The 25874-nt window shown below is 39.5% G+C and overlaps 1 protein-coding gene and 1 long non-coding RNA gene across 5 annotated transcripts; one reads left to right on the forward strand and one right to left on the reverse strand.

Annotated features, from left to right (window-relative positions):
- Positions 1-1572: 1572 nt before the first annotated feature.
- LOC122699556 lies at positions 1573-8576 on the reverse strand. Its single transcript, XR_006342637.1, has 3 exons — positions 8466-8576; positions 3678-3961; positions 1573-2933 (listed from the first exon to the last, which is right to left on the reverse strand). It is a non-coding gene; the product is annotated as an uncharacterized LOC122699556 (long non-coding RNA).
- Positions 8526-25874, forward strand: ZNF557 (zinc finger protein 557). Of its 4 annotated transcripts, none has more exons than XM_043911653.1 (8): positions 8526-8657; positions 9517-9608; positions 13233-13359; positions 13902-13990; positions 14875-15001; positions 21189-21284; positions 21759-21841; positions 22333-25874. In XM_043911653.1, exons 3-8 carry the CDS (start codon positions 13329-13331, stop codon positions 23113-23115), a joined length of 1209 nt encoding a protein of 402 aa, XP_043767588.1. In that variant the 5' UTR covers positions 8526-8657; positions 9517-9608; positions 13233-13328; the 3' UTR covers positions 23116-25874. The 4 variants fall into 4 exon arrangements, with proteins under 4 accessions (XP_043767588.1, XP_043767587.1, XP_043767589.1 ...); XM_043911652.1 differs by having other exon boundaries at positions 8560-8693; XM_043911654.1 differs by lacking the exon at positions 13902-13990 and having other exon boundaries at positions 8560-8693.

Here is a 25874-nt window from a genome sequence, read left to right on the forward strand (position 1 = left end):
TTTAATTTAAATTATAATCTAAAAATGTATTTTAAAAGATAATTTTTTCTGAATACAGAAATTAAAGTAAAAAATAATTGTAATATAGTTTCTTCATTCTTTCAAATCATAATTTTGCCACTTACTTAAAAATGGAAACTTAATCAACTCCCAAGTTTCCAAATAAAATGGGCTTTTTCTGGAACCTCTGCATCAATATTCTGTTTGTTCAGTTTTTCCTCCAATAATGAACTTTTGAGAAATATTTTGGTGTATTACTTTTTTTCCATATCCTCTCTAATGTTTTATCCCTCAATAAAAATTCCTGTTTTGACAAAATTCCATTTCTTGTGAATTTGAGAATCAATATTGCTAACTTCTAGAAATTATACTCTGTTTCCAACTTTATTACACAGAATCAATTCCTTTGGATGAAAATAAGCTCATTAAAAAATTTTAAAGACAAATTATTGCATTTATTTTAAATAATTTTTTAAACTTTTTATTTTGTATTGGGGTATAGTTGATTTAAAATGTTTTGATCATTGATAAAGATGGTATTCTCTATTTAATCAGGGATTTTACTTCCTCTTAATGCTTTAGTTTTTCTTTTTCTCTATTATATTTGTTTTAAAAGTCATTGATTTGTCATTTTTCATTACTACCTTCCTTCCAATCACAGAGTTTATTTAGATTTTCTCTTTTGTATCTCTTGAGAAAGAAGGTCAGATTATTGTTTTCAGACATTTCTTGTACGTTGTTGTAGTTGTTTAGTCACTAAGTTGTGTCCAACTCTTTTTGACTCCATGGACTGTAGCCCACCAGGCTCCTCTGTCCATGGGATTTCCCAGGCAAGAATACTGGAGTGAGTTGCCATTTTCTTCTCCAGTCAGTCTTTCTGACTCAGGGATTAAACCTGAGTCTTCTACATTTGCAGGTAGATTCTTTACCACTGAGCCACCAGGGAAGGTTTTTGTAAGCATATATTGCAATAAATTTCCCTCTCAGCACCTGTTTATGTGCATTCCAGAAATTTTGACATGATGCATTTTCATATTCATTACTTTTTATCCATTTAAAAATTTCCATTAAGTTTTCTATTTTTTGTTGTTGTTGTTCAGTTCTAAGCTATGTCTCTTTACAACCACATAGACTGCAGCATGCCAGGCTTCCTTGTCCTTCACTATCTCCTGCAATTTGCTTAAATTCATGTCCATTGAGTCAGTGACGCCATTCAACCATCTCATCATCTGCTGCCCTCTTCTCTTTTGCCCTCAATCTTTCCCAGCATCAGGGTCTTTTCCAATGAGTTGGCTCTTCCCATTAAGTGGCCAAAGCATTGAAGCCCCAGCTTCAGCATTGGTCCTTCCAGTGAATATTCAGGGTTGATTTCCTTTAGGATTGACTGGTTGAATCTCCTTGCAGTCCAAGGAACTCTCAAGAGTCTTCTCTAGCTCCACAATTCTAAAGCATCAATTCTTCAGTGCTCATCCTTCTTTACGGTCCAATTCTCATATCCATCCATATATGATTACTGGAAAAAATCCATAGCTTTGAGTATATAGACCTTTGTCAGCAAAATGATGCCTCTGCTTTTTAATATGCTGTCTAGGTTTGCCATAACTTTTCTTTCAAGGAGCAAGCATCTTTTAATTTCATATCTGCAGTCACTGTCAGCAGTGATTTTGGAGCCCAAGAAAACAAAACCTGCCACTGCTTCTACCTTGTCCCTTTCTGTTTGCCATGAAGTGATGGCATGGGATGCCATGATCTTAGTTTTTTGAATGTTTAGTTTTAAGCCAGCTTTCTCACTCTTCTCTTTCACTTTCATCAATGGCTCTTTAGTTCCTTTTTTAGTTCTTTTCTCTTTATTTGCTTGCAAAATTTTTTTGTCTTGAGCTTTCAGAAGGTCAATTATAGTGTCTTGGCGTGATCTTTCTGTGGGGTAAGGGCAGAAGAACTGTTTGAGTTCTGCTTAGCTTAAAATCTGTCGTTTTATGCCTTTCTCCATGTTTGAGATATTTTCAGCTAATAGTTCTTAAATTATTTCTCAGCCTCACATACTTGATCTTCTGTTAAGAGGACTTCAAGGACATAAATATTACATTATTTGCTATATTTTCACAGGTCTCTGAGGCTTTGTTCATTTTTTCCCAATCTATTTTCTCTGTCTTGTTTAGATATATTAAATTCTATTGATCCAAACTCAGATTCACCACTTCTATCATCTGCCAGCTCCAATATACTATTGAGCTCACCCAGAGTTTTTTCTTTCATTATATTTTTCAACTCTTCAGTTTTCATTTGGTTTTGTGCCTTCTATTTCTTTGCTGACATTTTCCATATTTTTGTTTCAAGATTTTTTTTAATTTTTAATTGAAAAAGTTTGTGATGGTTGCCTTAACATTCTCATAATTTAATTCCAAAGTATGAGATGTTCCAAGGATAGCCTCTTATGATTGTCATTCAAGGATAGTCATCCTATGACTGTCTGTGTCCTACTAGTAATTTTCTTGGTCCCTGACATAATCTATGATTTTTCTATACTTTTTATCCTTTCCTGGACTGTTTACATATTGAGATACTCTAGATCCTATTTAATCTTCCATTTTCACATACATTCATCTCAGTTAGGTTTATTACATTGGTCTTGATATAATTTTGTGTGCCCTGATTCCCATGACAATGCAGTTTTCAGAGCTCTTGGAGTGCCACTCTGTCCTGCCTTGGAAGATAGCATAGGCTCTCACACTGCAGTTCAGATTTTATAGTTTGGTCATATTATATGAGTTCACATTTGCTTTATGAGGTGACTGCTAAGCACTTCTTATGCAGCATTGAAGAGTCCCTTTCTTGAGCTCCTTCCTCTCCAAGGTCCTCCTCCCTTCCTCTCTGAGAGAATGAAGGATGCCCCATGCCACCTCTGGGCGGGAGTAGAAGTTTGGACTCCATGTCTAGTGAGAAAAGAAAAAGGACATGTCACCCTGGGTTTCCTGCTGCCATTGCATGCTAAGAAACTTCAGTCGTGTCAGACTCTGTGCAACCCTATGGACTGTAGCCCACCAAGCTCCTCTATCTATAGGATTCTCCAGGCAAGAATACTAAAGTGGGTTGTCATGCCCTCCTCCAGGGGATCGTCCTGACTCAGGGATTGAACCCCACATCTGTTATGTCTCTTGCAATGGCAGGCAGGTTCTTCACCACTAGCGCCACCTGGGGAGTCCTGCTGCTGCCATTACACGAAGGCAAATGTCTAGACTCCTTCTTTTTTTTTTTTTATCATGGTGGGGGTTTAGTCACTAATCTCTTTCTGAATCTTGTGACCCCCATGGACTGTAGCCTGCCAGGCTCCTTTGTCCATGGGATTTTCCAGGCAAGAATACTGGAGTAGGTTGCCATTTCTTTCTCCTAGACTCCTTCTTAGTCTCCTTGATACCCATCCCGCAGGCTATATCCTACACCTGTGGGAGACAATAGGAAAAACTCCCAGCTTTGTCTCCACTGATATACACTGAATATGAAAGCACCCACCTGGATTGCTGGCTGTTTTCTGCTGGAGGTGGGGTGAGTAGGAGAGCAGATTTCTGACTTACTCCTGTTGATGTTGCCCAGTGGGTCTATAGCATGACTTCCTAGGTCACTTGCTGTTCATGGGGCTAGAGAGTCAGTGAGGCCTGGGTCAGCAGGAAAGAACATACCTTACGCTATCTGATGACCTTAGATGGGTAACAGGCATCTATACTTCCTACTTAGTTCCCACTGACGTCAGAGGGTTATCCATGGTGTTTGGTTGGTGAAGCGCAAGTTTTGTCAAAAACGTTTCTGTTCTGTGAGTCCCATGTTCTAATCTTTTGGCCAAAGAGAACAGGTCTTCCTTAGGGTTCTGTTAGGCGGATTAAAATGGAGGAAGTCTCGTTCAGGCTTCAAAAGCAGGGGAGCAGGACTCTGACCTGCCTGGACCCTTCCTGGATTCCACGCCTGCCTGCAAGCACAGCTGGTTAGGGGGCACTTTAGATAAGAAAGGAAGTGAATCTTGGAATTTTTCAGCCCCTGGAAGTCTGGCCAACCCCCCGGCATCTAATGAAATCCTATGACTTGTAAGGTGAAACAAAACAGCAAAAAATTGTAAAGAGGTTACAGTAAAACCAGAGCTGCACTTTTGTGGACAAACTATCAGTTTGTGGTGGAAGCTCTCAAAACTGTGATTTGAAGTCTCATCTGTGGGGTGGACGCACCCCCACCCCCCTGGCCCCCCGGGGCCCTTTTCAAATTGGGACTCCAGATTGCTGTAAACTAAGGACTTTCTAGTGCTTTTTAAGGTTGGATGTAGGTTGGCCCAATTTGGTGATTTATATGCAGTTGCTTCTCTGTTGTTTCTATTTCTTTTCTTTTAATGCCTATAGACTGAAATTAAGTCAAATAATCTTCTATATAAAGCTGAAGTGGTTTATATGTATAATGAGTGATTTCTTTGTTAAAAAACCCTTCAAACCTAAAATGAAAGTAAAACTTTCAGCAAAACAGGTTCTTTTTGTTTGTTTGTGTCTGTTGGCAATTCCAGGTTGCAAGTTTCTCTGGTGATCAGTATGAGATAAACAGGTGATTGAGATAAAACCTAAGACCTCACAGTTGTGTTATTCCTCAAATGCGGAGGTTCTTTCCCAGTCTGTCTGCTCTTTTTGTCTTTCAATTTCCACACATAGTCTGTTTAATTATTTCCATGGTTTTTAATTGTATTTAGCATAGAGAGTCAAAAAAAATGAGTCTACACTGTCTTACCCAGAACCAGAAAGCACATCTTTTTTGGTAAGGGTTTAATACCATTTTAATATTTTCTATTTTAATATCTATTTCTATTCTTTGAATTACGTATTAGGATGGGTTATATGTCTTAAATTTATTGCATTGTGACAAAAAACACACAACATAAAATTCACCCTGCAAACAATGTATAAGCACACATTACATTATGTTCAACCTCATGCACACTGTTGTGCAACGGATTCTCAAAACTGCCCCCCCAACATTATGTGTGAGTGAAACTCTATACTCACCAAACAACTCCCCAGATCCTCTTAACCCTGTCTTGGAAACCACCTTTCTAATATGTTTTTGACTACTTCAGATACCTCATTTAAATGGAATCATGCAACCTCTGTTCTTTTGTACTGATCTATGTTGCTTACCATTATGCCCTCAAGGCTCATGCATGTTGTAGCATATAACAGGATTTTCTTCCTTTTTAAGGTTAAATAATATTCCACTGTATGTATATGACCCATTTTCCTTATTCTTTCATCCGTTAAAGTTCATTTAGGTTGTTTACATCTCTTTGCTGTTTTTAATAATGCTGCAATGCATTTCTTTCCCCCTGCAATGCATTTTTAAAAATGATTTCCTGGCAGTTTGTGAGATTGGAAAAAATTCTTCTTACATGCATTAACATTATAAATTACATTAATTTATAACAATGTCATAAATTAATGTCATAAATGTCATTAATTACATTTCTAAATTTCTAAAGTATAAATATTTGTTCAGTTCAGTTCAGTTGCTCAGTTGTGTCTGACTCTTTGCAACCCCATGGACTGCAGCACACCAGGCCTCCCTGCCCATCACCAACTCCCAGAGTTTACTCAAAATCATGTCCATCGAGTCAGTGATGCCATCCAACCATCTCATCCTCTGTCGTCCCCTTCTCCTCCCACCTTCAGTCTTTCCCAGCATCAGGGTCTTTTCCAATGAGTCAGTTCTTTGCATCAGGTGGCCAAAGTATTGGAGTTTCAGCTTCAGCATCAGTCCTTCCAATGAATATTCAGGACTGATTTCCTTTAGGATGGACTGGTTGGATCTCCTTGTAGTCCAAGGGACTCTCAAGATCTTCTCCAACACCACAATTCAAAAGCATCAATTCTTTGGTGCTCAGCTTTCTTTATAGTCCAACTCTCACATCCATACATGACTACTGGAAAAACCATAGCTTTGACTAGACGGACCTTTGTCAGCAAAGTAATGTTTCTGCTTTTTAATAAGCTGTTACTTATTTGTTACTTAACAGTAAATTTTGCCTGATTATGATTTGTATTAATATCAATTCATTAATAATTTAAGAATTTTTCATCAAAGGTTTTGCTATAATGGATTTTTTGTGTGTGTTTATGTTCAGGAAGCTTGCATCGGTATGGGATACCCGATACATGAGTATTTAGTAAAGTTTTGTAGTAAACCTCTAGGATAGGAAGTACCTTCCTAGATTTGAGACAGAAATCCAATAAATAAATAAAGTGATGGATATATTTAACTATATGAGAAGAAAACTGTGGTTTTACTAAACTGTTTTCTACATACTTTTTTACTTGCTATAATGATATTATTTTACTAATGAAAATAAAGTTCTATAATGATTTTGAAATAAAATAACTATTGAAAATGTCAATGAAATATTTATATTTTAGCAATACACTCCCATTGATTTCTTCATCTGTAAAATGGAGATAGATAATAGTATCTTCCTTATGGGTTGCTGTGAAAATACTCAGAAGTAGAGTGCATTAAGTGGCTTCAGTGGCAAAAAACTCGCCAGCCAATGCAGGAGACACAGGTTTAATCCTCCCATTAGGAAGATTCTCCTGGAGAAGGAAATGGTAACCCACTCCAACATTCTTGCCTGGGAAATCCCATGGAGAGAGGAGCCTGGAGGGCTACAGCCCATAGGGACACAAAGTGTCAGACACAACTTAGTGACTTAACAATGTACAGAAAATGCCTGTAATGTATTGTGCAATGTAATGTGCTATTCATTTTTCCACCAGGGTGATTACCATTTTTTTTTTTTTTTTAATGCTTGAAGTCTGTGATTCTTAAATTCTATTTTTGCAAAGAGATCCTTTTAAAAATAAATTCTACCAAGTCTGATGATCCCTTTGGAATAAAAATTCAGGTTTCTGTGTGTGTGTGTGTATGTGTGTGTGTTTGTGTGTATTTATACACCTATATCTCAAACAAAACTTTAAGCCTTATGAAAAGCTACTTACCCAGACTTTATTCTGACTTCCACAAAGAACTTCTTTGTTTTTCTGGTTGCAATTCTGTATTTCTAAATTAGCTACTTATAAGGCTTTTTCATTTTTCAGCTTTTGATATTTTTCTAATAATCTTCTTCTCTGAGAAAATTAGCATGTAGTTCTCTTGCTATATTAAAATATAATTCCCTTCCCCCAATATAATTATATAATAAGTTAGGATAAATTGAAAGTCAATGACTATTGTTTTATTACATAGATGTTTACCATTCTAGGACTTGAGTCTGATCCAGATATTACGATTACATTTTCTTTCTCATTTTTTTCTTTGGATCATCTAAATGGTAAATTTCTCCTTTTTGTTTAATTTCTAAGAATTCATCACTGGTTTATCTTTCTCCAGTATAAATTTAAATCTCTTTTCAGTAGATCCAGATGCAATTTATCAGCTTCAGCTCCTGCTTAGGGCCTTCCCTCTTGGGATTGTACAAACACATACATAGACATACCTATATACACTGTATCTGGTTGGTTAGAGGAGAAAATTATGGTTATCTCTGGGCAAAAGGACTGGGAGATGGTATGAGACAGAACATTTTACTGACTGTACCACTGTTTGAAGATTTCCTATATGTGTATCTATGACCTAGCCCCTTCTCCCACAAAAAAATTAAAATAAAATAGCGTTAGATCCCTATCTACTGGTCTGTGATAGCAAGTTAAAGAGAAAATGAATATACGATCCAATTTTATAAAAAATTTAAGGACAGCCGTAAAAAAAAAAAAAAAATCCTAAATATGGCATGTGGTTTTGTTGGGCTATGTGAGGTACCCGAACATGGGGAAAGGACTGAAGAAAAGCTGTTTGTTTAGCTTTCATTTACTTGTTGTTGTTTAGTTGTTAAGTCCTATTTCTCTCTTTTGCCCGTTAGGCTCCTCTGTCCAGGGGCTTTCCCAGGCAAGAATACTGGAAGCGGTTGCCATTTCCTCCTCCAGGGTATCTTCCCCACCCAGGGATCGAACCAGCCTCTCCTGCATTGACAGCTGGATTCTTTATCACTCAGCAACCAGGAACTCGCCCCGCCACCCGCACCCCGCAACCTGTACAGCCTGGGGAATCCATGGACTCCCCCGTACACCCCCGCCAACCCCCAGCCTTCAATCCGGTCCCTCGAGCCGCCTTCTCCCGCTCTCCGGCCAGTCTAGCCAAGCCCCACCCCGGCATTATCCCCGCCCCTGGAACTAGTCTCTGCCCAGCCTTAGGCTTAGACTCTAGCACCGCCCCCCAGATCCGTACCCAGTCAAAGCCCCGACCTTAGTCCCCTAACAGGACGGGTGTCCGCCTACAACCGAGCCCTCCAGGCTTGGTTCCGCCCACAAGCGAGTACCCGCCCACAGCCCCGCCCCTAGAGCCGGTTTCAGTCCCTGGCTCTGACCCACACTGCGGCCCAGCCTTGGACTCACTACACAAACGAGAACGCCTCGTCCGAGGCTTGGGTGCAAGGCTGCAGTCGCCCGCCGCCTCAACCCTTCAGGGCTCCACTGTCCGCGGCGGCTAGATGCCGGAAACTGAAGCCCCTGCTCCAGCCCAAGACCGGAAGCGGAAGCGTCGATGGTACAGAGGAAGAAATAGCGGGGCGGCTCGCTGAACTGTGGGTACGGTCTTCTCCGCTGGGGGATTGGATTCACGTGGTACGTTCGGCATCATTATAAGAGGCTGGACTCTGTGGGCTGCCGGCACTCTGGACTCCCTTAGGAGTCTAGGAAGGGGCATGAGTCTGGGGCACCCCGGTCACGGGCTATAGAGTTCCTCCCCCTTTCCCGCGAGCCGCGTTTCCACCCCTGGGGCCTCAGGCTGTTCCGGCAGGTCGGCGCATAGCCTCTGTTTCCTGCTAGCTCTGGGCACCACTGTCCCCTCAGAATTCCCCATCTCCCCACCATCTTTCCCCGGTGTGTTTTTTTGCCTCCGAGGGGACATTTAGTCGTCTGGAGGCATTGTTTTGATTGTTACAAATGGGAGGGGCTGCTACTGGCTTCAAGTGGGTGGAAACCAGGGATGCTATTGGACATCCTACAGTGCACTAAATAGCCCCGTGACAAAGCATTATCAATAGTGCTGAGGTTTGGAAACCCTCTTCTAGGGTCTTAAAATCTGCAAAGCCCTGAATGAACTTAAAAGGTTAGCGGAGACACTTTTAGTGCCCTTGAGTGACGAGTCTTGTTAACAGTGTCTGGAATCACAAAAAGACAGTCACTATCCAGTTAAAAGAGTTGAGCAGAGCGAATGAATGCACACCGCGTGAAGCCGCTTCCTCCAACTCAGAGGGCCGATGGCTGGACAAGAATCAGGAAAATCTAGTCGTAACCTGCAATTACGTGTTAAATCGGTGCAGTAAATATTAATACAAAAAAAGAAAAGTGAATGGTGTGGCCCTTCCATCCAGCGATTGTATTATGCCTCCCAAAAAATCTCAAAAGCAATCTTTGTATTCTTCCCCCACCCCCACCCCCACAGACAAGTAAATTATATCTGGAGTTCAAGTCTGAGTTGAAACCAGTCTCAAGGTTCACCTGTCCTCATTGACACGTGGATTTCTGTGTGACCAGGTGAGTACCATGTGGATCTTATAGAAACAATTTCCAGCAGCCTCAGCTATGCAGAACTGCTAACAGGTCTTTCTTGTGCTCAGGCTGTAAACACAAGGAGTCACTGAAAATGAAAATATCTTTAAGAAAAAAAAAAGTATGTTTGATGGGGATTATATTCAAGGAAAGATAGTAAGGAGTGTGGTGATGCATGTGTAAATAAGTAAATACAGTTATGTGCAAATAAATGCACATTAAACAAGCATGTTAATAACTACACATAAGTAACAAATACATATTTACTTGCATTCCATAATACTGAAAATTTTAGGATTTTATATATTTTAAGTATGTTTTGTATATTTAAGTATAAATATATACTTCTTTTATGTGTATCTGTAGTATTAAAAGTCATCCCACTAAAGACTAGCAGGACCACTTAGCAACATTCCTCAGGCCTGGTTCAGTTTGACTTCTAAAACCCTATAAATCTTCCTCAAAGATTCAAAACGGTGCATGGGGGAAAAAGTAATTTGTACTTCTTTATATTGGCAACAAATTCAAAATTGAATTAACCAGCAGCCAAATGTCTTTTGAGCAAGTGTTTGGTTTTATTTTGTGTTTTGTTTGTTTTGTTTTGTCTTCTGAGATTTAAAAATCAGTTGGAGGAATACTGAGCAACAGCTTGTAGATGCAAGGGTAGGGCAGTAGTTTCTGCAGATTATACTCTACACCTTGCGTTCTAATAAGAATTAACTTTATTTCTTTAACTGTTTCTGAAATAACAGTCTGGTGATTTATATTGCAGAGAATCGTTTTGAGTAATAGTATATTGTTGGTTTTCACTAATTGTGTTTGCGTGTGTGCCTTTTTCATTCTGTCTTTTCTGTAACATTCTTAAGGGGAATGCTTGCTTGTCATGCAGTAGATATGCTTTGAGTGTACAATTTTTGGTAACCAACTGTCCTCTTTTATTTGACTGAGGGGTTTGCTGGGCTTGCCAGGTGGCTCAGTGGTAAAGAATCCCCCTGCCAATGCAGGAGACCCAGGTTTGATCCCTGGGTTGGGAAGATTGCCTAGAGAAAGAAATGGCAACTCACCCACTCCAGTATTGTTACCTGGAAAATCCCATGGACAGAGGAACCTCACAGGCTACAGTCTATGGGGTTGCAAAGAGTTGGACATGACTGAGTGACTGAACCCTCATGCATGAGGGTTTTGCCAGGTCACAGAATATTTTGGGTCCAAACTAGAATTAGGACTCTAGGCATGGATTGAGAGAATTAATATTGTTAAAATGTCCATAGTACTCAAGACAATATACAGATTCAATGTAACCCCTATCAAAAATCCAGTGGTATTTCTTACAGAAATAGAACACCTAAAATTTGTACGAAAGTGCAAGAACAATGGCTTATAGTTTTCAGTATATAGGTCTTTCACACCCTTGGTTAAATTCCTAGGTATTTTATTCTTTTTGATGCAATTGTATAATGGGATTGTTTTCTTAATTTATTTTTCTTATAGATCATTATTAGTGTAAGGAAACAACAGATTTTGTGTGTATTGATTTTGTACCTTGCAACTTTACTGAATTCAATTGTTACAAGTTTTTTAATGAAATCTTTATGATTTTCTACATGTAAAATCATGCCATCTGCAAATAGTGAAAAGGTTTTACTTTTTTCTTTCCGATTTAGATGCCTTTTATTTCTTTTTCTTGCCTGATTGCTCTGGCTGAGACTTCCAATACTATGTTGAATAGAAGTGGCAAGAGTGTGGGCATCCTTGCCTGTTCCTGATCCTAGAGGAAAAGCTTTCAGCTTTTCACATTGAGTATGATGTTAGTTGTGGGCTTATTGTACATGGCTTTCATTATCTTGAGGTATGTTTTCTCTGTACCTGCTTTGTGGAGAGTTTTTATCATAAATGGATGTTAAATTTTGTTGAATACTTTTTCTGCATCTGTTGAGACAATTATATGATTTTTTCCCCTTATTTTGTTTATGTGGTATACCACATTGATTGAATTGAACCACCCCGTTATCCCTGGAATAAATCCTACTTGATCATGGTGTGTGATCCATGGTGTATGATTTATTGTTGAATTTGGTTTGTTAATATTTTGTGTAGGATTTTTGCATCTGTTCATCAGGGCTGTTGACCTGTAATTTTCTTTTTTTTGTGGCTTCCTTGTCTGGTTTTCAGTATCAGGGAAATACTTTCCCTGTGAACTGTGTTTGAAAGAATTCCCCCTCTTCTATTTTTGGGAAGAGTTTGAGAAGGCTTGGTGTTAGTTCTTCTTGGAATGTTTGGTGAAGTTTATCTGTGCAGCTGCTTGGTCCTGGGCTTTCATTCACTGAGAGGTTTTTGATTACTGATTCAGTCTCCTTGCTAGTGATCAGTCTGTTCAGATTTTGTATGTCACTCAGAGAAATAGAAAATGTGAACTGCTGATGTTGACAGGGGCTTCCCTGGTGGCTCAGTGGTATAAAATCTGCCAGCCAATACAGGAGACACGGGTTCAATCCCTGGGTCGGGAAGGTCCCCTCGAGAAGGAAATGGCAACTCACTGCAGTATTCTTGCCTGGGAAATCCCATGCACAGAGGAGCCTGGCAGACTACAGTCCATGGAGTTGCAAAGAGTTAGACATGAGTTAACAACTAAACAACAACAGTCTTTCAAATAGATTCCTTGTAGTATGATTGACAGGAATATGACAAATGTTTTGCATTTCACTTGAGATTGACAGATTTCCTTCCATAGGGGCTGTATTTGTACCCCAACAGTATATAAGAGTGCTCTTCTGTACTGCCTTGGCAATGAAAGGTGTGGTCCCCTATGTCTTTGCTGATCTGACAGATAAGAAATGGTATCATTTTAGTGCAATCTCTGTCTTTGTTCTGTAAATAAGATCAGTGACAATTCTACCAATTGAATAGGTAGTGGTGGAAACTGAACAAAACTGTGTCTCAGAGTGGGTGGGACATGAGGAAATGAGATAGAGAGTGAGGAAAAAAAAAAACTTTGGCTGTGGTGAGGGAGACAGACTGGGTGGTAACTAGAAAGAAAACTCTGTGATTAGAATAGTAGTGTCTCTCTACTGAAAACACCGCATTGAGTTTAAATGGTGCGAGGAAGTCCAGTAGAGTGGGAGAGCTTGAGAGGAAGGGCAAAGTCGAGATAATTGCAGGCGTCCAGCTCCTAAAAGGGATGGAGCACAGACGAGAGCTGCACCACCCAGCACTGTAGAGAAGCCAGGTCCTGGTTTATAACCAGAGAGGGAGAAAACCGTGGTGCAGAATACAGTTTTGATGACAAGATGGGAAGGTAGATTCCTTCTCACGAAGATGACTAAGAAGTAGGATGCAGGACCATTTGCTGAAAGTGAAGATGTATTTGTTACCTATCTCTGCCTGGCAAATCATCCCCAACCTTAGTAACTAAAACAGTAATCCTTTGCTGGGCTTCCTTGCTGGCTCAGTGGTTAAGGACGTGCATGCCAGTGCATTTTAAAGGTAGCAGTGTGTACAATCACATACTACATTTTGATGGAGGACGTGGTGGACAGTCTAAGAAAGGCTCATCCTCAGTAGCCTGGAGAGAGAGACTGTGACAACTTCATATTTTCCCATTCATTCCAGAGCCCAGTCCTGAGTGCACTGTGGGGACAAGAGGAGGGGCATCCTGGTTCTCCAGCTCCTTGTTGCTGAGGAAAACGTCACTGTTTGAATTGCAGGATGGCGACCATGGTCCTGTCCCCTACTTGTGGTGAGTTTGAGGGTCAGCCCTCAGAACTGACTAAGTGCTAGAGTCTCATGCATCACAGAGCCCGTGGAGGGGGGGGACTGAGCAGATGAGGCGTGAGTGTTACTCCTGGAGCCCCAAGGTCATGGATGCCTGACTGTCTGCTTCTTGGCATTTGGGACTTAGCTGGTTTGTGAATCTGGGGAGACGTCACCTGTGTCGCAAATGCGTGGGAGCTTTTGAATTACACTTCTGATTCTTTGTATACACTTGAGCAAGTAACAGTGGTATCCTTTGGCACTTCAGTTTCTTCATCTGCAAAACAGGAATAGTCCTTTCTTCCTCCAGTGTGGTATAAGACCTTTGGCACTATTTTCTGACTGTGAATGAGACAGAGCTCTGTTCTGCCTCCGGGGGAAGGTGGGTGTGGGTGTTTGGGTGTCGGTATGTCCTCTTTATGTTGGGGATACAGTCAATTACAAGTAGGTGAGGAAGCCTAAGCCTCCAGGTTTGTGAGTGAGAACAGCGGGCAAGCCTGGGTTCTTGGGGTATTTCTTCTTCTCCAGCTCAGTCGTCCCTGTACACAGCCCCTCACCAGAAAGGATACACAGAGGAGGAAGGGTTGGCCAGTGGCTTCCCGACGGACTGGTTACAGGTGAGTCAGACATTCCTGTTTCCAGATTGTACTCCTTTGACCAGAAGTTGAACTTGTCCCTTCAGTGACCTGGAGCTGGATCAGGTTTTCAGGCATCTGGTGGAGGGTTCGGGGCGACCCAAACAACGTCAGCACATGCCAGCATTTACTGCCATGTCGAGCTTCCTCCAAGGTCACTGTCTACACCATGTTTTGCTGAGAGTTTTGTTTTTTTAATTTTACTGAGGTGTTGGTGATTTACAATGTTAATTTCTGGCGTATAACAGAGTGTCTTAGTTATACACACACATATATTTTCTTTTTCGTATTCTTTTCCATTATGGTTTATCAAAGGACATTGAATATAGTTAACCTGTGCTATACAGTAGGACTTGTGGTTTATCCATCCTATATATAATAGTTAGCCTCTGCTAATCCCAAACGCCCATTCCTTCCCTCTGTCCCCCTCCACCAGTCCCCTTTGGTGAGAGTTTTAAGGGGAAGCTAGGGAAACACATGACCGTGTCCTAAACTCAGGCAGTTGCTGGTGGCCACTGAGGCATCTTTCATCCATTTGCCAAGTACTTCTCTGATTTCTGCAGTGTCTTAGGCCTGTGCTCAGCCTTTGAGGCTGAGGGGAATTTGACTGCAGGATGTCACGGTCTCACTGGAAAAGAAAATTGCCTGTGTGTTAGGGGCACATGCGGCCCTGGGGGTGGACATGAGCAGACAGGAGATGAGTGTCCAGGGCGAGCCCAGGAGCAGTCGAGAGCAGAGCTCAGAACCCTGCCCACACAGCTCCTGCTTTGGACTCTCTCTTCCTATTCTTGTCGTCCTTGGCTTTTTTTCTCTCAGCATTGGTGGGGATGGTCCTTAGTTAAGCCACGGTGTTTATGGTGGTTTAGGACTCGGTGACTTTCGAGGACGTGACCGTGGAGTTCAACCAGGAGGAGTGGGCACTGCTAGACTCTTCTCAGCAAAAGCTGTATAGAGATGTGATGCTGGAGAACTACGGGAACCTGGCGTCGCTTGGTAAGCCCTACATCATCCCTGCATTTATTTCATGACTCAGATAATAAGACTTTTTTTAAATTGAGGTATCTATCATTCTTATAACATAAAATTCACCATTTTAATCATTAAAAATTTTTTTAATTTATTTTTTAAAAGTTTTTAATTGAAGGATAATTGCTTGGCTCTTGATATAGTCAAAGTTGTGCAGCCATCAACACTAATTTCAGAGCATTCTCATCACTCTTAAAAGAAACCTGTACCCATTACAGTGATCAGTACGTGTTATCTTCCCTACCCCCACTGCCTGCAACTGTTAATTTGCTTCCTGTTTCTGTGGATTGGCCTATTCAGAACATTTTCGTATCAGTGGAATTATAAAATATGTGATCTTTCTGTCCCATTTCTTTCCGGCAACTTAATGTTTAAAGGTTTAGCTCTATTGTAGCATTTATAGATTCTTTATTCTTTTTTATGACTGAGTAATCCATTTTGTGGATATACCACATTTTGTTTATTCATTCATTGGTTAATAAACATTTGGGTAGTTTCCACTTACTGGCTAGTTTAAATAATGCTGCTATGAATATTTGTGTACAAGCCTTTGTTTAAACACCTATTTTTAGTTCCTCTTTGGTATATATCCAGGAGTGGAATTTTGGGTTTTATATTACTAGGTTTAGTTTTCTGAGGAACCACCAACCTGTTTTTTACACCAGCTGCACCAATATATGAGAGTTCCAATTTCTCTGTATTGTCCCCCAGTATTTGCTTTTTTGAAGATAGCCATCATATTGGGTATAATGTGGTATCTCACCTGTTTTGGTTTGAGTGCATGCTCTGTTGTCTGATTCTTTGTGATCCCATGAGCTGTAGCCTGCCAGGCTCCTCTGTCCATGGAATTTTGGCAAGAATACTGGAGTCAGTTGCCATTTCCTGTTCCATGTTTTGATTTGCATTTCCCTAATTACTAATGAAATGGAACATTTTTTCATGTAATTGTTGACTGTATGTCATTTTTGGAGAAATGTCTTTTCAAGCCACTTTTTAAATTTGGTTGTTGATCTTTTTTGTTTTTGGGTTTTAGAAGTTTATTATATTCTGAATGCTAGACCCTATCTGCAAATGGTTTCTCCCATTGTGTGATATCTTTTCATTTTCTTTTTTTTTTTCTTTTTTTTTCCTTTTCATTTTCTTGATAGTGTCCTTTGATACACAAGTTTTAATTTTGATGAAGTCCAGTTTATGTGCTTTTTTCTTTTTTTCGTTGTGCTTTTGGTATCATACCTAGTTATTGCCAAGTCAATGTCCTGAAATTTTGCTTCTATGTTTTTCTCCAAAACATTATAGTTTTACTTTTTCAATGAAATCTTTTACCTATTCGGAGTTAATTTTTATATGGCTATTTTGGCCCAGTTGCCAAAAGTTATTTGACCATAAGCATGTGAGCTTATGTACTCTCAGTTATTTTCCACTAACCTGTGGAAACCTGACATAACCTGATGGATCTGTCATTGTGCCAGTATCACATTGTCTTCATTACAGTTGCTTTGAAGTAATGTCAGTAAATGGGATTCTTCCTACTTAGTTCTTTTTCAAGATTGCTTGTTGTCTATTCAGGATCCTTTGGCAATCCATATGAATTTTAGGATCAGCTTGTCCATTTATTAAAAAAAAAAGTCCATTAGAAATTTGATGGTGATTTCATTGAATCTGTAGATGATTTTGGTTAGTATTCTCATCTTGGGTGTGTGCTCAGTCACTCAGTTGTGTCCAGCTCTTTGCGACCTTATGGCCTGTAGCCTGCTAGGCTCCTCGGTCCATGGAATTTTCTAGGCCAGTATGCTGGAGCAGGTTTCCATTTCCTGCTCTAGGGGATCTTCCCAGCCCAGGGATCAAACCCGATTCTCTTACTTCTTCTGCAGTGGCAGGTGGGTTCTTGACCACTAGTGCCACCTGGGAAGCCCTAGTATTGTCCTCTTGATATTAAATTTTTGAATATATATCCTCTGTTACTTACTTTTAATTTACTTTTGTCATGGTCCAGTAGATACTTTATATGATTTTATTGTTTTTAAATTTATGTAGACTTGTTTTGTGACCTAACGTATGCTTTGTTACAGAGAATCTTTCACATGCACTTGAGATGAGTGTATATTCTGTTGTTGAATAAAGTGTTTTATGTCTGTGAGGTCTAGTAAGTTTATAGGATTGTTTAAGTCCTGTGTTTCCTTGTTGGTCTTTTAACTAGTTGTTCTACCCATTACCCATTATTAAAAGTGGGGCATTGAAGTCTGCAACTATTATTGTAGATCTATTTCTCCCCTCAGTTCTGTGAGTTCTGAGCTTATACATTTTAGACCTTAGTTGCTAGGTAGTATATGTCTGTAATTATCATATCTTCTTGATTAATTGATCTCTTAATCATGGTGTAATATCTTTTTTGTGTCTTGTAACAGTTTTTGTCTTAAAGTCTATTTTGCCTCATAGTAGTATAGCCACATTCTCTCTTTTTTATCTCTTGTTCATATGGAATTTGTTTTTCCATTTGTTGATTTTAAACTTGTTAGTGTCTTTAGATATAAAGTGAGTCTCTTATAGATCACGTATCATTGATTATTTCCTATCCGTTCTGCTAAAATCTGCCTTTTAATTGTGACCAGTTAATCCATTTACTTTTAATGGAATTCCTCATAAGAAGGACTTAGTTATGTCATTCTGTTTTTTTCTGTATGCCCTATATAATTTTTGTTCCTCCATTATTGTTTACTTTTGTATTAGATATTTTCTAGTGGACCATTTTGATTCCCTTTTCATTTCTATTTCTGTTTTTTAGTTATATTTTTAGTGGTTGTGGGAGGGATTACAGTTTTAATTTTAGACAGTCTGTTCTGATTTAATATCAACTTTATTTCAGTATACAAAAGATTAACTCCTGTGTAGCTGCACCCCTCCTTATACTGGTTTTTTTTTTTTTTTTTTTTTTTTTACAAATTATATCTTTATATGTTGTGTTCCATTACACAGGCATTTCCCTTTTAAATCATTGGAAAAAAAGGGGAGTCACAGCCAAAAATAACAAGGAGTTAAAAATCCAAAAAGAAACAATTGTTTTTGATGTTTATATTTACCTGTGTGTGTATTTTCCTTTATTGGTGTTCTTCATATGTTTGTGTGGATTTGAGTCAATCTTCATTGCCCATTCATTTCAAGCTTAAAATTTTCCTATTAGCGTTTCTTGTAGGATAGATATGTTAATGACAAATATTCAGATTTTGTTTATAGGAATATCTTGATTTATTTTTGAAGGGCAGTTTTGCTACATATAGAATCTTTGGTTAACTTTTTTTTTTTAAGTAGCTTGGGTATATCTTCCCAATGTCTGTTGCCTGTGCTTTCTCATCCAAAATTGGCTGTTACTCTTATCAATAATTCGGTGTATATGTTGAATCACCTCTCTTGCTGCTGTCAGGGATACTCTTTGACTTCTCAGAGTTTAATTATATTGTGTTTTAGGATGGATTCTGATTCTTTGAGTTTATCCTGTCTTGGGTTTGTTAAGCTTCTTGGTTGTGTACATTATGTCTTTCATCAAATTTGGGGAAATTCTTAGCCATTATTTCTTTAAATATCCATTCTGTCCATTGTCTTCTTCACTTAAGGGACTCCTATTATGTGTATGTTGGTATCCTGTGAGTCTTTTAGGTGCTGGTCGTATTTTGTTTCTTTTCTTTACTTCTGTTCAGACTGAGTAGTATAAGTTGTCCTATCTTCTTAATTACTGATTCTTTCTGCTTGCTCAAGTCTGTTGTTGAACCCCTCTTCTGAATTTTTCATTTCAGGTATTGTACTTTTCAACTCCATAATTTCTGTTTGGCTTTGTTTTATAATTTCTCTTTTTAAGATATTTTTTCTTTGATCAGAATTTGTTTTTATGGTTTCATTTAGGTCCTTGATCATACTCAAAATAGTTAATTTAGATTCTTGGTGTAGTCACCAAGCCCAAAATTTGGGCTTCCTCAAGGATAGTTTCTACTAATTGTTTTTTTCCTGTAATGGACCATCAGTTCAGTTCAGTCGCTCAGTCGTGTCCAACTCTTCACAACCCCATGGATCATAGCACACCAGGCCTCCCTGTCCATCACCAACTCCCAGAGTCTACTCAAACTCATCTCCATTGAGAAGGTGATGCCATCCAACCATTTTATCCTCTGTCGTCCCCTTCTCCTGCCCTCAATCTTTCCCAGCATCAGGGTCTTTTCCAGTGAGTCAGTTCTTCACATCAGATGGCCAGAGTATTGGAGTTTCAGCTTTAACATCAGTCCTTCCAATGAATGCTCAGGACTAATCTCCTTTAGGATGGTCTGGTTGGATCTCCTTGCAGTCCAAGGGACTCTCAAGAGTCTTCTCCAACACCACAGTTCAAAAGCATCAATTCTTTGGCACTCAGCTTTCTTTATAGTCCAACTCTCACATCCATACATGACTACTGGAAAAACCATAGCCTTGACAAGACAGACCTTTCTTGGCAAAGTAATGTCTCTGCTTTTTAATATGCTATCTAGATACTTTTGTTTATTTGCCTGCCTTATAGTTTTTTGTTGTTGTTGAAAACTAGACATTTAGAATGTTGTAACATAATTCTGGAATCACTTCTTTTCCCATCCCTAAAGTTTGTTGATCTTGTTTGTTCTAGTTGGTGTGATATGCATGTTATCTTTTTGAGCTCATTTTTGTAATGTTAGTATTGGTTGTACATGGCCGCTGAAAGCTGTTCTGTTAGCTTAAGGGTTGTTGTTGTTTTAGTTTCTATGTCCAGCTCTTTGCAACACCATAGACTATAGCACACCAGGCTCCTCTGGCCATGGGATTTCCCAGGCAAGGAGAGTAGAGTGGGTTGCTATTCCCTTCTCCAGGGGGGTCTTTCTGACCTAGGGATCGAACCTCTGGCTCCTGTCTTCACAGGTAGATTCTTTACCACTGAGCCACCAGTGAAACTCCAGCTTCATGGTTAACTAATGATTTATCAGAGATTTCCTTAAACAGTTGGAACAAAAAAGAAAAAAGCTCCTAGTCTCTCTATACAGGGGCATACCTTCAAACTCAGGCAGTTTACAGCTTTGCCTTAGTTTTCACTTCCTCCTTGTGCCGAGCCTGAAGGCCTGTCAGTGGTGAGGCCTTAGTGCCCTCTCATGGCTTTTCTGAGCATGTGCCCAAGCCTGGGTGTGCATGTGGCTATCCAGAGTCAAAGGAGTATAAGGGAGCTTTATAAAAATTCCCCCAAACATTTTAGGTTATACTTTTACTCTAGGCTTCTTGGTTTGCCTTTTGCTTTCCTCTGCTGTTTCCATTTGCCTCAAGCAGTAGTGGCTAATATATTGCCTTTTTAATGCCTTCAGCACATGCCCACTGTGTAACCACCTCAACCTTTGGAGAGTTAGGGGTTAGATAAAAAAAAGGCAAGCCCTTTGAGCCAGTCCTTCAGGGAGCCACCAGAAAGATCAAAACAAGCCACCACAGTGTGTTGAGAATAGGGTCTATCCTGCACCCCTTAGTACTAGGAGTTGTCTTCAATGTCACAGCCAAAGCACGGAACAGAGGATGAGTCAAGGGTCAGTTAAAAATGTCAGCTATTTTTCGTCCTTGATTAAGCATTTTCCTGGTTGCTGTAGACTTCTGGTAAGTTTTCAGGGTTCTGATAAAGTTGTTCTGATAGTTTTTCCAGTTTATTCACTGTTTCTGTAGAGGGAGGGACTTTTGAAGCTCCATATTCCATGATTTTCATTGTCGTTTTTTCTCACCAGACCTCAAGCTTGTCTCTGTTTCTAGGGTGTAGGAGTATGGTGATGAAGGAGACAGATATGGTCCCCATGCTCGTAGAGCTATTTAGTGCCTTCCCTATGAGCTGAATATTCCTTCCCCTGACTTTATATTTTCCATAGTTAAAAGCTTTATAGCTTTTGCATTGTGTATTTAAACTTGGGCATGGACTTTGGGACTGTGTGTGCCCTGTCACCCTGGATATTGAACGAGATTGCTTGTACTTTTGTTTCCTGAGAGTTACTATAGTCATTAGAATTTAGATATAATTATTCCATTGCTCCAAAAGCCACACTTCCCCATCTTCAGAATTCTTGGCTTCAGTTTCATAGATTTGCTTGTCACGTGCACAGGCCCCCAATAGCACATGTCTTTTCTCTGTGAATAGGATATCATGTTGATAAACCCAGTCTGATCTCCCAGTTGGAGCAAGAAGACAAGGTGATGACAGAGGAAGAAGGAATTCTCCCAGGCACCTGTCCAGGTGAGCTCTAGGAGGATGTGAGGAATTGTCTTTGAGGTGTGGCTCTAGCCAGTGATTCAGGGCATCGGAGTGTTACTTGGAGGTACCTAAAATGTGTTTTCTGACAGAGATGGCCAAAGACATTTGGTGTGAGCTTCCTCATGCGCCTTCTTTCTTTCCTCTTTAACCCTCTGTTCAATGTCTTCTACTTTAATTTGGACTCAGGGGGGGGAAATAATGTCCCTTTTCCTTTTTAAATAAGTCTCATATGAGCTCTTTTTCTGATTCCTTCATGGAACTTTACCTCCCTGATAATTCCTCCTGGTGTAAATCTCTGATCAACCCTAATCCTTTTAGAGTCCTTTTTTAGTACCTGTAATTTGTATACTCATATGCCTTTCCTTGCAAACCTCCTCAAAAACCCTAACCCCTCAGTTTGTCTTTACTCATATTTCTTTTCACCATTAACTTAAATTTATTTTCAATTTGTTTTAGATTTGGAAACGGTACTTAAAGCAAAATGGTTAACTCCGAAGAAGCATATTTTTAGAAAAGAACATTCTAATGGTGTTAGAGCGGTAAGACCAACGTGGTAATTTCTGGTTTTTCTCAGTAGGAAAATTTCATAAGTTAGAAAAGCAACAAAATAATCAGGGAAGTCATTATAGGGAAATGTCATTAAAATATGAAATAATGGTGTTCCAGGAGAGATACTGTAAATCAGTTGTGAATTTAGAGAAAATTATAAATTAGCTCCAGACTTGTTTCTTTGCTGAGAGTTCCCACAAGTAATTACTTCCTTAAATGTGACTGTCAAAATATAAAGTAGTCTTAAACTTATTAGAAAATGCTCTGTGAATATGATAAGGACTTGTGGCAATGCATCTGTCTATCTTTTCTTAACTTGTAAAAACTCAGACTGGGCAGAAGCCATTTAACAAGCATTTAAAATAGATAGCCACAGCATCAATGATGATAATGTAACAGAGTTCCTGGGAGAGAAAATGTGTAACAGCATTGAATATTTAAAAAAAATTATAAACTATAGTTTTCATTCATCTCTTAACAGGAGAGGAGTCATCTGGGAGTGAAACTCAATGAATGTAACCAGTGTTTTAAAGTCTTCAGCACAAAATCTAACCTTACTCAGCACAAAAGGATTCATACTGGAGAAAAACCCTATGACTGTAATCAGTGTGGAAAATCCTTCAGCAGTAGGTCTTACCTTACTATTCATAAGAGAATACATAACGGGGAGAAACCCTATGAATGCAATGACTGTGGGAAAGCCTTCAATGATCCTTCCTCTCTTAGACTGCATGTGAGAATTCACACTGGAGAAAAACCCTATGAATGTAACCAGTGTTTTCATGTTTTCCGCACTAGTTGTAACCTCAAAAGCCACAAGAGAATTCATACGAGGGAGAATCACCATGAATGTAATCAGTGTGGCAAGGCCTTCAGCACGAGGTCCTCCCTTACTGGGCACAATAGTATTCATACAGGAGAGAAGCCTTATGAATGCAATGACTGTGGGAAAACCTTTAGGAAGAGCTCATATCTGACACAGCATATGAGAACTCATACTGGAGAAAAACCCTATGAGTGTAATCAGTGCGGAAAGTCCTTCAGCAGTAGCTTTTCTCTTACTGTTCACAAGAGGATTCATACTGGTGAGAAGCCCTATGAATGCAGTAACTGCGGGAAAGCGTTTAATAATCTCTCAGCTGTTAAGAAACATGTGAGAACTCACACTGGAGAAAAACCCTATGAATGTAATCATTGTGGAAAATCTTTCACTACTAATTCTTACCTTTCTGTGCACAAGAGAATACATAACAGGTGGATATGAATGCAGTAACTGATTTCTTCTCTCTCAGACAACTCGTGACAACTCACACTAGATGTATGAGTCAGCTGCTGCTGCATAACAAATTTCCCCTTGAAACATAGTGGCTTTAAACAGCAAACATATATTATCTATAGATCAGGAATTCAGAACCAGCTTAGATGTGTAGTTCTGGTCAGGATCTCATGAGGTTGTAATCAAGATGTCAGCAGGAGCTGCCATCCTCCACTTTATTGCTAAAGAGTCCACTTCCAAAATGGCTCACTGGCACACCTGGCAAGTTAGTAGCTGGTTGTTGGCAGGGAACCTTCATTTACTCACCATGTTGGATTCTCTATAGGGTTAAAAATCTTTATGATGTAGAAGCAGGGTCGTCCCAAAGCAGTGGATTTAAAGAAGAGCTAATGCAGAAGCTACAGTGTCTTTTATGACCTCGTCCTGGAAGGACATATCATCATTTCTTCCATACTTTAAGGGTCACACAGATCACTCCTGATACATTGTGGGAAGAGACCATGCTCAATGTGAATACCAGGAAACAGAGATTGTTGGGAACCATCTGAGAAATCACTGAAAGAGGGCCTTCGGGAGACCCTCATTCTTTCAGTCTGTTCAGTATGAAGTAATTCGGTACCTCCTGTGTAAATTCACTCATGAAAGAAACGTCATAAGTCCAAGCTTCATGATAAACTTTCAGCTCAAACTCACCCCAATGTACACAAAAGGTTATGTATTGGGAATAAATCTGAGGAATACAGTCGTGATATCTAGGGAGTCATGTGACAGTTCACACTAAAGGGAAAATCCAATGAACATCATCAGAATGTAAAAGCCTTTAGGGACACTTGTCCCTTAAAATGTCCTTTAGGACATGTGTGAGGAATCACTACAGAGGAACACTCATGTAAGGAATGTGGAAAACCCTGTAGCACAAGCGTTTTTGTTAACAGAAGATGAAATTTCAAGTACCAAGTACTATGGGAAAGCCTTCAGGGTTCTCTCAGTTTTTAAGAGACATGAGGATTGATTCTGGAGAGAACAAACCATTGAATGGCATCAGTATTGGAAAGCCTTCCAGTTTCCCACATTCCTTAAACTTGTGAGTATAAAGAAGGAGGGAATGCCTTTAATGATACCTCTTACATTAGGAAAAGTATGGAATTCCTGGATGCAAAAACCTGTGAGTGGATTAATTTTGGAACATCTTTCGATGACTTCCGTCTTCGTTGAATTGTGAGAAGTCGCCTGGGAGGGGCAGGAGGGGAGCCCGAGAAGGTCCTCAACGTGAGATTGCCTGAGCTCTTCTCTGAGTGGCTGTGGAGTACTTTAAAACGGGAACGAAAAGTGTAAATGTTATGAGTCTGGGATTACCTTTCAGTGTCTCATCCTTAGGTTGGGGCAACTGGTTCTTTAATTTTCAGTCTTTTTGCTTAAGTAGCAACATTTGTGTCTGCAGCTGTGCCCTAAAATAAACCTTAAGTTATGTTCTGTAGTTTTGTATGTAATACATTTATCATCATTGACTCTAAAACTATTAATACACTGCATATTCATAAAGGTACTTCTGACTATTTCCTGAGTGAATTAGTTTATCCTAGTAAAAGCTAGGATAATTTCTAAACACCTTTTAGCAATTGCTAAATAGCTGAATTGCTATATACTTTTTTCTAATTTAATGACATTTTTATTAAGTGGATTTTATGATGCTAATTCTTTTTTTATCTTTCTATTCTAGTATGGCAGTTATTTTTAGCCTCTTTATCAATGTCCATTTTCCCCTATGTTTTCTTAAAAGAAGAAGATTTTGTTCTTTAAACTTTTTTTCAAGTTGTTGATGAGTAGTATTGAAAATAGTCAATCCACAGGGCATCCCCAAAGCCCAGGGAGGTGTTCTTCTGCTCTGCTGGCCGTGAGAAGTAGGTGGAAGTCATGGAGGGAAGCGAGGGGGACACATCATCATCTGGCTTGTCTGCCTCACCCATATCCTGTTCACCTTACCATTCATTCTTGTGAAGGTGGAGTCAAGCTGTAGAGTTGGAAGAACTATATTTTGATCATGATGACAGTGACCACATTGTGGCAAAAATCACAATGAGTGGGCTCTCTAAGAGGCTCTGATTGGCTCTTATCACCTACAGGCTGCTTATTCCTAGACTTCTTACATGATTTAGAAGTACCTTAGTGGTTGAAACTCAAGTGATTTTTTATTTGTTTGTTTTTGAGATGATCTGTTAATGTCCTGCTGAATAATATTATTAGTTGGTCATTTTATAAATGCTCCAAGATTATTTGAAAACTGTGTGTGTGTGTGTGTGTGTGTGCGCGCGCGCGCGTGCTCAGTCATGTCCGACTTTTTGCGACTCCATGGACTGTAGACCTCCAGGCTCCTATGTCCCTGGGATTTCCCAGGTAAGAATACTGGAGTGGGTTGCTCTTCCCTTCTCCAAGGGATCTTCCCGACCCAGGGATCAAAGTGGTCTTCTGTGTCTCCTGCCTTGCCAAGTGGATTCTTCACCAGTGAGCCACCTGTGTATCCTCTAATTTTCAGATATAGAGTGTATTCTCATTACCTCAAGCTAAACGTGTTTTCAGATATATTAATAGTATGTACCTGCAAGTTTTTCCCCTCTCTCAAACATAATTACCAATAGATGTGAATTAAAGTTCTCTACCATGGTTGTGGATTAACTAATTCTTTTTGGTAATTCTGTCATTTCTTTATGTATTTTAATGTAATGTAAATAAAGTACATGCATTTCTGA

The sequence above is a fragment of the Cervus elaphus genome, chromosome 9, assembly GCF_910594005.1.
Source record: "Cervus elaphus chromosome 9, mCerEla1.1, whole genome shotgun sequence".
NCBI classification, from domain to species: Eukaryota; Metazoa; Chordata; class Mammalia; order Artiodactyla; family Cervidae; genus Cervus; species Cervus elaphus.

What these genes read in the sequence shown, in the direction of transcription:
- ZNF557 (XM_043911653.1), top strand. Translation starts at nt 13,329, where the DNA reads ATGGCGACCATGGTCCTGTCCCCTACTTGTG. An exon ending in TCCCGACGGACTGGTTACAG is followed by an intron (nt 13,991 to 14,874) that starts GTGAGTCAGACA and finishes ATGGTGGTTTAG; the next exon opens with GACTCGGTGACTTTCGAGGA. An exon ending in TCTCCCAGGCACCTGTCCAG is followed by an intron (nt 21,285 to 21,758) that starts GTGAGCTCTAGG and finishes AATTTGTTTTAG; the next exon opens with ATTTGGAAACGGTACTTAAA.